This window comes from Ochotona curzoniae, unplaced genomic scaffold (assembly GCF_017591425.1).
Source record: "Ochotona curzoniae isolate NIBS_2020 unplaced genomic scaffold, NIBS_Ocur_1.0 contig_2855, whole genome shotgun sequence".
NCBI classification, from domain to species: Eukaryota; Metazoa; Chordata; class Mammalia; order Lagomorpha; family Ochotonidae; genus Ochotona; species Ochotona curzoniae.
In genome coordinates this window covers 1,929,530-1,941,062 of record NW_024465615.1, presented here as the reverse complement: position 1 = coordinate 1,941,062, position 11,533 = coordinate 1,929,530, and the positions used below count along the sequence as shown (strand labels likewise).

General features: G+C 44.1%; 1 protein-coding gene across 1 annotated transcript in view; it reads right to left on the bottom strand.

Moving 5' to 3' along the window:
• Positions 1–9: 9 nt before the first annotated feature.
• RAD54L (RAD54 like) overlaps positions 10–11,533 on the bottom strand; it is a 29,940-nt gene continuing 18,416 nt past the window's right edge. Inside the window, exons 10-18 of the mRNA XM_040977786.1 lie at positions 8,501–8,627; positions 6,475–6,549; positions 6,207–6,337; positions 5,698–5,808; positions 5,267–5,390; positions 4,868–4,946; positions 4,375–4,554; positions 406–569; positions 10–314 (exon numbers count right to left, since the gene is read on the bottom strand). Coding sequence (XP_040833720.1) covers positions 104–314; positions 406–569; positions 4,375–4,554; positions 4,868–4,946; positions 5,267–5,390; positions 5,698–5,808; positions 6,207–6,337; positions 6,475–6,549; positions 8,501–8,627 — 1,202 coding nt within the window. The 3' untranslated portion in view covers positions 10–103. The remainder of the gene's footprint in view (positions 315–405; positions 570–4,374; positions 4,555–4,867; positions 4,947–5,266; positions 5,391–5,697; positions 5,809–6,206; positions 6,338–6,474; positions 6,550–8,500; positions 8,628–11,533) is intronic.

Genomic DNA, 11,533 nt, shown 5'->3' with positions numbered 1-11,533 from the left:
TGCAGCCCTTCTCCATGATTTTTCTCCCAGAGAACAAAATTCAGCAGGGCCCCTTCCCTGTCTCTTTCATCAAACAACTAGCTACACCCAGACCAGCAGGTTATCAGTGGACACCCCGTTGTTCCTCATGGGAACGCTGGTGAAAGACGAAGCTGATGGCTGTGGAGGCAGCATCCCAGGCAGCCTGGAGTACCTCATCCTGGAGCCCCCGCTTATCAGTGCTGTGGTTCCATTGAGCCAGGTCTGACGTACAATCAGAGCCATCAGGGGGTGGCCACACCTGGCGGTTATTGACACAACGGCGGCAGTGCAGCCTGGGGACAGAGGACAGAGCCATGGTCACTGAGGGTCCCATCTCTATGCTGTACAGGTATTCAGAGATGATGGCAAAAGCACTGCACCCACCTGTCATGTGTGTCACTCAGGCTAGTCTCATCCAGGGTAAACAGCTCCTTCAACTCGCCTAGAGAGAAGTGCCGCTCGACATCCTGCTCCTCATCAACCACACAGCTGCTCAGAGCTTTCTTGTGGCTCTGACGCTGGAAGATTTTCTCCTCAATGGTTCCTGCCTAGGAGGTGGAAGATGATGAAGGATGGAAGTGAGCAGAGAGTCACAGTTTCAAATTACAGATACCAAAGGAAAAGGGGAATGGATAAAAAGTGAGAATCCTAGAGTAACATTTCTATTCAGCTGAGCCCCATCTTCCCAGTCTCCTAGGAACAAGGCTTGTGCAATGTTTGCCTACCCAGATTGTTTTCTGGAACCTGACTAAACCCCTATGGGGTAAACCAAGATCTGCCTGTAGTAGCTTCAGACCTCCACACCAAGGCTGACTCCCATTCAGTAAACATCACTTGGATGCCTGTTTTCTGCCAGGCCTTGTGCTAACATAATCTATAGAATCAAATATGATCCCTCGGATTAATGGTGCAGTGGGAAAGGCAGACATACAAACTAGTACAGTCCTGTAAATCCATACAAGATGCCTAGGGGCCAACAAGTGGGGTAATAAAAGTATTGAAAAGCTTTAAATATGCAAGATTTTCCATCAGCTAAATCATGAAAAATGAATAAATGGATTGCAAAGGAAGAGAGAAAGAAATGTGTTCCCAGCATAGGAACAAAGGAACACGCCTAGTCTATTAGAGGCCTGTGAGAACTTCAGGATAACTAGAAGATAAATGTAGTAAGAGGTAAGACTGGCCACCTGGAGAATCTTGGCTTCCAGGCTAAAGGCTTGTTCTTGTTCTGGAAGTGATGGAAAGAACATAAACAAATTTGGAAAGCGAATTCTGGAAGTTGTACAAGGGCATTTCCAAAAGTTGACAAAAGGCCAGGCACTATGGTACCAATAAAGTTAAGCTATCACTTGGGATGCATCCAAAGTAAGTCACTTTGAATGCCAGCTTTCTGCTAACATGCAGAAGGTAGTGAATCATGGTTCAAGTACTTGGATTGCTGCCACCCAAGAAGAGGACCCACAGGGAATTTCAGCCTTCCCAGCTATTGTGGGCATTTATAGAGTGAGCCAGTGGATGGAAGATCTGCTTCCATACTCCTTCTGGCTTTCCTTACCTCCCTCTGGTTTTCAAATAAATAACTTTCTTTAAAAGTTCCTGGGAAATGCAATCAAATTTGTTTTTATGCAAAAAAATTTGAAATGTACTCATTTTTCCATAATACTCATTTCTACTAACTTAATGAAGATATTCACATGCGAAGAATAGGTAAGAGTAAGGCAATGGGTGATAAAATAGGAAGCTGCTATCATATCCAAGTGAGTTAAGTGCAATCCTAGCAAGGAATGAACAGGACGGTTAGATTAAGAAAATTTCAAGAAGATAAGATCAACAGTGCTTGATAGGAATTTAGCTCTTAGGAAACAGAATATTCCAGCAGGATGACTCAAGTTTGGGCTGGGTGGATAGCAGAGCCATAAAATATTGGGATTCAGAAGGAGAGTAAGTTCAGTGATGAAGTACTTATGGAAAACAAGTGGAAATGTAAATACAGGAAATAAAGGTTTAAAGCTCAGGTAAAATAAACAAAAAACTGCATTAAAATTTAGAGATTTGATGAGGCCGGTGTGGTAATGTAGTAGATAAAGCCATTGTGGTGTCAGCTGATCTAGCTCCCTATTAATGGCCCTGGAAGAAGCAGTAAAGATGGCCCAAGTGTTTAGGCACCTGGTATCCACAAGGGAGACCTAGATGAACCTCCTGGTTGTAGATTTTGGCCTATCTGAGCGCAGGTCATTGCAGCCATCCAAGGAATGAACCAGCAGATATCTCTGCTCTCTCTTTGTAATACCTTCTAAACAAAAAGTAATAATAACATACTTTTTAAAACTTAGATAAGCCAATATGAGGGTTTATAATCAGAAATATAAGATAATCAGTGATGCTTCTAAAGATAAAAGTTTTCAGAGGGGATTAGCCAACAATATCAGATACATAACAAGTAAAAATCACAAGTCTCCTATTTTGGTCATTGGGAAGTCAATAATATATATCTGAAAGTAGGTTTGGTGACATAAGGCTCCTGATGAGTAAGAAGAGGTGAAGAAAATCTGTAGGTTTAGAAAAACCTGACAGTAAATAAATGGAAAGTAACACAAAGCAGTAGCTGGGAGAGAAGGTTGAAAAAAATGTTTCATTAGGGCCCGGCACGATGGTGCAGTGGTTAAGGTCCTTGCCTTGCACACCCGGGATCCCATATGGGCGCCGGTTCTAATCCCGGCGGCCCTGCTTCCCATCCAGCTCTCTGCCTGTGGCCCAGGAAAGCAGTCGAGGACGGCCCAAGGCTTTGGGACCCTGCACCCACATGGGAGACCTGGAGGAGGCTCCTGGCTTCGGATCGGCATAGCATCGGCCGTTGCGCTCACTTGGGGAGTGAATCATTGGACGGAAGATCTTCCTCTCTGTCTCTCCTCTCTGTATATCTGCCTTTCCAATAAAAATAAAAATAAATCTTTAAAAAAAAAAGAAAGAAAAAAATGTTTCGTTTTAAATGTGGAAGCTACTTGAGAGTGAAACTTTGGAAGAATAAAAAAGAAATTGATCAAATAAAAAAGGAAAAGGACAGGAAAGGGATAAAAGTACAGCCAGAATGAACCCAGGAAACAGAAGATGAAGTGGGGAAATTTTACAGAAGAGAATAAGGAAGGTGAGAGAACTCATGCCAAAGTCCATCATTATCTCTGGAAGGAACAGAAAAATCTACAGGAATGAGACAGAGCTAGGAAGGGAACATGAAGGAAGTCAAGCTTGACGTGGTTGTTGACAGAAATGACATGGCCCAGCTCAAACAGAACTTGTGTTTGTGATAGTACCAATCTATAAATGCAAGTTAGCTGCAAGGAAAAGCTAACTATTGGAAGATCCAACTGGAGCATGTTCTGGGAATCGAATGGCTGAAAGGGTGTATGGTGAGGATAAAGGAAGACAAGTCAGATTGAAGGAGGGATGGAAAGATGCTCGAGACATGAGATGAATGCAGATACAATGAATTAGAATGCTGGAAGAACAGGAAGTGAGAACAGCATGACAGTTATTAAAATTTTGAGTATAAACAAGTTGCTTTGGGCCAGTAAGCATAGTTAAATTAGGGGCGCTTACATCTAAAAGATGAGGTCAAGCAAACAGGATGGTCATAGTGAAGGAAAACACTTCTTCAAGCTGAGCCAGAATGATGATGGGTAGATTTCTGAATTAAATGAAGATTAAGTTGTCATCCAAAGTCAAGGATGAGGGCCTGATGCAATAGTGTAGTAGTTAAAGTCCTCACCTTGAATGCACCAGGATCCCAAATGGGTGCCAGTTCTAATCCCAGTGGTGCCACTTCCCATCCAGCTCCCTGCTTGTGGCCTGGAAAAGCAGTCAAGGACAGCCCAGAGCATTGGGACCCTGTACCCGCATGGGAGACTCGGGAAGAGGTTCCTGGATCCTGGCTTTGGATAGACGTAGCACCAGCCATTGTGGCCACTGGGGAGTGAATCATCGGACGGAGGATCTTTCTGTCTCTCCTTCTCTCTGTACATCTGCCTTTCTAATAAAAATAAATAAATCTTAAAAAAAAGAGTCATGGATGAATTAGAAACTGCAACAAGGAGGAAAAGAGGGTTGTCAACTCAGAAATTATGAGCTGCAAAAAAGGAACTATGAGACAAAGTTTGAAAGTAGTCACTGAGAATATGAAAAATTGCCAATAACACTTAGCCCTGTAGCATGCGGGTATGAGAAGACCATAAGACCAATGGCACAGTAGAAACAATAATGAAAGAAAAGCCAGTGCTCCATGATAAAGATGCACTCAATAAACTTCCCAAGAGCATAGTACAAAGGATTTAGGGAGGACAGGAAAACCATCCTTACAGAGAGCAGACGATAGATATAGCAGGTCTTCTTTTGACCATCACGCCAGACCCGGGCCATAGCTTGTTCATCATTGGCTGGGTTCCAATCCGGATCAAACATGACAAGCCGGTTAGCTCCAATGAGATTGAGGCCACAGCCACCAGCTTTGCTGCTCAACATGAAGACAAAGTCAGGACTCTGGAAAGAGAAGCAGGGGAAAAAAGAATCTTTTAGCCTAACCTGACATCCTGACTCAACTTAGCCAATGTTTTTCTCTCATACCCTAACTAACTGTAAGATCCACCTGCAGGCCTTCTTATCAATCTTCCAAGTCACAATGTTAGTTTCTAATCCAGTCCCCACCAAACTTACTTTACTCTACCATCCCTGGCAAAAGGTGAGGGTAGGGGGAAGTGGAGTGGAAATCACAGAGAATCTGAAGCAGAGCTCCCCCTACAGCTTCATAATTGATCCTTAATTCTGACGTTACTACATGAGGCTGTGCATTTACCGTTGGACTATTGAAGCGTTCCACAACCTTAGCTCGCTTCTTAATGGACATCGTGCCATCCAGGCGTACATACAAGTACCTAAAGGGAGGGAGCCAGAGATCAAGACCGAGGAAGAAGGTAGAACCTCTTAGAGTCAGCTACTCAAAGACCTTCATTAACCATGTTTTTGGCTGTTCACATACAACTCAAGGTCCTGAACTCCAAACAGAAGGTATACAGAGTTACAGTACAGGACTGTCTTGTGGGATGACTTGAAGATCAGGGGATACTCGGAGATAGAACTAGTTCCATCAGAGCAGTAAGGGCACAGACATCTTCAGAGAAATCTTTCACGTACCCACATCTTGGTTCTCATGCTTCAGTCAAAACACATCCCTTTGGTCTAAGTTATTCCCTACCTTCTAGCCCGACAGAGCTTTTCAAAGAGATCCAGCGTCTGGGTATAATTGGACACCAGTACTACTTTGTCACTGCTGCGGCTTCGAGTCACTGCCAGGATGTAATCAAGGACTAGCATCTTACCTGGAAGAGCAGGAATCATCAGTTCCTCACAAAAGCATCCCAGGGCCCGACATGACAGCCACTGCAGCCGCTTGGGGATTGAATCAATGAACAGATCTTTCTCTCTGTCTCTCCTTCTCTCTGTATGTCTGCATTTGCAATAAAAATAAACAAATCTTTAAAAAAAGAAAATAAAAGAAAAAAGCATCCCAGTGGTCTAAAAATCTTTGTCTTGATATCCTGCCTGAGACAGGTTAACTCTAGGGAGACAACTGCTTGCCTAACTCTGCTCCCTTAGAAGCCCAAATACTGGTAGGAAAGGGCTCACCTGACAGCTGGGGCTCAACAGCCTTGGAGCTATAACCAGGGGGAAAGATGTTCAAGGCACCCTCAAAGCCATCCTCCTCTTCGACACACTTATCATAGATTAGAGCTGGATCTGAAAACCAAAACGGCAGCAACTGTATTTCCCAGTTCCCACTCCAATGTTCATCAGAATTCCTTCCATGGCCCAAAAGCATGTTCATTTCCAACCTTGCCTGGTCTTCACCTTCCTAAAGTCCAACAGCTTGCTGTCAATACTACCATGGATGGACAAGTATACTTAATCATGTATTCTCCCAACAATAAAGGAACTACCTGAGATGGCAGTATTTCACATGAACAAGAATTCTCACACACAGCAATATACTGGGTTATATATTATGCAGAAGTCAAATTTTCCAAAGCAAAAGGTCTGGTTCCATGATGCTTTGGGTGGGTGGGTTGGAATCTCATGTGGTCTTTATGAAGACTGGACAAGTTATAGTGAAGGTCACCAGGCTACAATCAACTCACGATTACAAAGCTTCTTTAGTGAGGTGATAGAAGAAAGGGAAGAAACACTCATCTTGCCCTCACGCAGCTCTTCTGCTGGTTTGGCCTGTCGCAGAAACCTCTTGTACAACTCTGTCTGAAGAGGTGTCAGCCTGAAAGAAGGCAGCTGAGTCAGTGGGCAAAACTGGATCACTCTGCCTTCTGAGGGCATCTTGAGAGTGTAGCCACTCTTCAGGGGCCAAGCTTTCCCCTATTCACTCCACATCACACCTTCAGTTGAGTTCAGTACCTGCAACAAACCACCTGCTCAATCTTCACAGGCAGATATTTAGAAAGGATATCCGATGTCCTCCGAATCAAACACCTAGGAAAACCAGGCAGAAAAATAAGGAACTCCTGAAACCACTGTGCCAAACAACAGAAGAAAAACTAGCACACAAAAAAACTATATCCAAGACGGGCACTTTCACACTATAAAATACCAGATACTCATCAGAACTATGATAAAGATACCAACAACAGCATCATCTCAGTCATGGTCACAACCTCACAACAGTCTAGCTCACACAGACAACTCTCTCTTCTTTAGCAGGCTTCATGATAAGGTTGATGTCTCGTACTGAACCTGGAGTTCAGTCAAGGAAAGCAAGGTACATATCACTGAGTCCTCAGGGAAGTTTCTGCTTGCATTTGCACAAATGCCACCAGTCCCAGGGTCCAAGAAAATTAGGCCCATGCCTCCTGGGCAGACCAGGAAGACAAGGAGGCACAGAGAGCAGGCACTGAAGTGGAAGCACCTAAGAACACAATGACTTTCCTGTCATCAAAAATTGCTAGACAGGGCCCGGTACACTAGCCTAGTGGCTAAAGTCCTTATTTTGCATGCACTGGGATCCCATACAGGCACTGGTTCTTCTTTTTTTTTTAAAGATTTATTTTATTTTTTATTGAAAAGGCAGATATACAGAGAGCAGAGACAGAGAGCAAGATCTTCCATCCAATGATTCACTCCCCAAGCGACCTGAAGCCAGGAGCCTCTTCCGGGTCTCCTGCGCAGGTGCAGGGTCCCAAAGCTTTGGGCTGTCCTCGACTGCTTTCCTGGGCCACAGGCAGGGAGCTGGAAGCAGGGTCGCCAGGATTAGAACCGGCGCCCATATGGGATCCCGGGTGTGCAAGGCAAGGACCTTAACCACTGCACCACGGCGCCGGGCCCCAGGAACTGGTTCTAATCCAGCCTGCAGTACTCCCCTTCTGGCTTCCTGCCTGGGAAAGCAGTAGAGGATGGCCCAAAACCTTGGGACCCTGCACCCACAGGCGAGACCTGGAAGAAGCTCCTGGCTCTGGACTGGTTTCAGATCAGCTCAGCTGCGGCCTTTATGACCACATGGGGAGTGAACCAGCGGACAGATCTTTCTCTGTCTCTTCTCTCTATAGATCTGACTTTTCAATAAAAATCAGTCTTTCTTAAAAAAAAAAAAAATGCTAGACAGGATGGACACTTGGCACAGAAGTTGCTGCCACTCAGGGTATCTGCACCCCACATAAGAATGCAAGGTTCAGGCCCAGCACGATGGCCCAAATGCATGATTCAAATCCCAGCTATCCTTCCGGCTTAGAACAATGCAAACGAGGGTGGGGAAGGGTAATAGATAGTGGCTTAAGTACCTGGGTCCCTTCCACTCTGGCTTCTGGCCTTGGCTGGGCTCAATCCTGGCTGTTGTGAGTGTTTATAAAGTGAACCAGTAAGCGGAAGATCCATTTCAAATAAAATAAAATAATCCTTTTAAAATTCAAAACTGCAAGAAGTAGCAAGGCAGTCAGAAGCACAGGACTCTTTAGGATATAATGTATCAAGGGTGCATGCCTACCACAAAAAAGTCCAGAATGTACTTGCTCCCTAGGTTATGTGACTCCACAGGAAAACAAGCCCTCTTAGCCAGCCAGGCAGCCACAACCATCCCCGTAGCAGTAACTACAGGACATGGGAAGGGAAGCCTAGTGCTTGAAACCTGAGACCAGCACACCAACAGGAGACTTCTGAAGAACTAATAATGTTCCAAAAGACAATCAAAGTCTAGTAGTATCAGAGAAGAGCTCTCAGCAGGATGCAGATCAAACCAAACCACAGGGATCAGGCTAAAAAGAAACCACGAACCTGGCCTCCAAAACTCCTTTATTTCAGTGGCCTTATCAGGAAGTCAAACTCACTCCCTTTTCAGAATTCCAGCCTTCAAGGGCTCCACAGCCCAAATCCCAATGGACTGGCCTCTGGCGCCTGGTAAGGCAATTGTGATGACACCATTTGTGGTCGTTACCTATTCACAACACTGGTGAGTTCCTTCAGTCGCTCTTCTCCCAGCTGCCTGTCTGCTTCACTGGCAGCTGCATCTCGACTCTTCAAAATTGGCAATTCAAAACGCTTCTTGAATTCTTGGGCAGTCCCTATAAAGGATAGGAGGGAAAATTACAGAGTACAGGAAAGAAAGGATTTTCTCACTGTCAGTATTGGCAGACTACTTTGTCATAGTCAAATCTTGTAGCCAAAGAACAAAGCTGAACAAAATATACAGAGCCAGGGCCTGGCACAATAGCCTAATAGCTAAAGTTCTCGCCTTGAACATACTGAAATCCCACATGGGGCTGGTACTAGTCCCAGCAGGCTCGCTTTCCATCCAGCTCCCTGCTTGTGGCCTGGGGAAGCAGTCGAGGACGGCCCAAAGCCTTGGGACCCTTCACCCGCATAGGAGACCTGGAGGAAGTTCCTGGCTCCTGGCTTCGGACTGGCTCAGCTCCAGCCGTTGGAGAGTGAATCATCAGATGGAAGATACTCCTCTCTGTCTCTCCTTCTCTCTGTACATCTGACTTTCCAATAAAAATAAATAAATCCTACAAATAAATAAATAAATAAATGTAAATATGCAATTATTTTCAGTAAATGTGAATGGACTAAATATTTCAACTTAAAGATAGATTTTTTTTCAATCCTACTTGTTTTTTTAAAGATTTATTTATTTTTATTGCAAAGTCAGACATATATAGAGAGGAGGACAGACAGAGAGGAAGAATTTCCATCCGATGATTCACTCCCCAAGTGACCTCAACAGCCAGTGCTGCACCTATCCGAAGCCCGGATCCAGGAGCTCTTCTGGGTCTCCCACATGGGTGCAGGGTTCCAAGGCTTAGGCCATCCTCAACTGCTTTCCCAGGCCACAAGCAGGGAGCTGGATGGGAAGTGGGGCTGCCTGGATTAGAACCGGCGCCCATATGGGATCCTGGCACGTTCAAGGTGGGTCTTTCGCCACTAGGTCACCACAATGGGCCCTCAATCTCAATTTCATTACTTAAAAAATTAAGTAGTAGGTGTTAACAAAGTTAAGTACTGATAAATTCAACAATGTGGATGACTCTTGAAAATAGTATGCTAGGGCCCGGCGCGGTGGCGCAAGTGGTTAAAGGTCCTCGCCTTGCACGCCCAGGATCCCATATGGGCACCGGTTCTAATCCCGGCAGCCCCGCTTCCCTTCCAGCTCCCTGCCTGTGGCCTGGGAAAGCAGTTGCGGACAGCCCAAAGCTTTGGAAACCTGCACCCGCGTGGGAGAGGCTCCTGGCTTCGGATCGGCATAGTATCGGCCCGTTGCGCTCACTTGGGGAGTGAATCATCGGACGGAAGATCTTCCTCTCTGTCTCTCCTCTCTGTATATCCGCCTTTCCGATGAAAAAATAATAAAAATAAATCTTAAAAAAAAAAAAAAAGAAAATAGTATGCTAAGTCAAAGAAACTAAACATAAAAGATTATATATTTATTCTGTTTTTATGAAATGTGCTGTATAGGCAAATTCAGAGACAGAAAGCAAACACCTGGTTGCCAAGGTTTGGGAGGAAGTGGAACTAAGTAGTGAGTGCTCAATGGGCTAAAGGTTTTTATTTAGGGTGATGAAAATGTTTTAGAACTTAATGGGGTGGTGGTTGTATAATTATGTGAATGTACTAAAATGCCATTGAAATGTTTAATTAAAATAGTTAGCTTCATAACTAATTTTGTCAATTTTCTCAATGAGAAAGAAAAATCAGGGACAGGCATTGTGATATGTAGATTAGGCAATCACCAGCAACTCTGGCATTTCATGAGTCTTGCTTTGAATCTTGGTTTTCAGCTTCCAGTCAAGCTCCCTGCTAAAGTGCCTGAGAAAGCTCAAAAGGGCTCTACTATGTTGGATCCTGGTACCAACCTAAGAGGTTAAGCTATAGCTGTTGTGGCCATTTAGGGAGTTAACCACCAGATGGTTTTTCTCCCATATCTCTCTATAACCCTAACTTTCAAAGAAATGAGAAATGAATCTTCTAAAATATCATCAAATTAAAAAATTATATATTTTACTTGGCATATATATTGAAGGGCCAGCATAATAGCTCAATTGGCTAATCCTCCACCTCCAAGCACCAGTATCCCATATGGGTACTGGTTTGTGTCCCAGCTCTTCATTTCTGATCCAGTTCCCTGCTGTGGCCTGGGCAAACAGTAGAGGATGGCCCAAGGCCTTGGGACCCTGCACCCATGGAGACTTCTTCCATGGGAGACAAGAAGAAGCACCTGGCTCCAAATCAGCTCAGCTCTGGCAGCTGTGGCCATTTTGGGGAGTGAATCATCAGATGAAAGATCTTCCTCTCTCTGTCTCTCCTCTCTGCACTCTGCCTTTCCAATAAAAATAGATAAATCGTAAAAGAAAAATATTTTTTTCCTTTTTATCTAAGATAAAGAACGAGAATCCACTGTCACAATTTCTATTCAACAATGTAAAAGACTAGCCAGTGCATGAAATAAAAAAGAAATGAAAAGCTTAGAATTGGAATGAAAGACAAAAATTGTCATTTACAAATAACACGATTATATAGAATAATCCAAAAAAATCTACAAAAAATAGTAGAATTGATTTACGAGTAAGAGACAGCTTAAACCGCCACCTGTGACACCAGCATTCCATATAGCTGTTTTAGATTCAGCTCTCTACTAACGCCCAGAAAAGCAGAAGTCAGCCCAAGTCTCTGGGTTCTTACCGTCCATATGTGAGCCCGAATGAAGCACTTGGCTATGATCTGGCCCAGTCCTGGTCACTGTGGCCATTTTAGGAGCCAATCAATGGATGAAAGATATTTTTGTCTCACTCTCTCTTGATGTAACTCATATTTTCACAGAAATAAGTAAATATTTAAAAACAAGAAAAGAAAAAAATAGGGGCCAGCATGATCGCTCCACTTCCAAACCTAAGCTTCCCGTATAGTTACAAGTTTGTACCCTGGCTGCTCCACTTTCCATTCAGCTCCTATGTATGGTCTAGGAAAGCTTTGG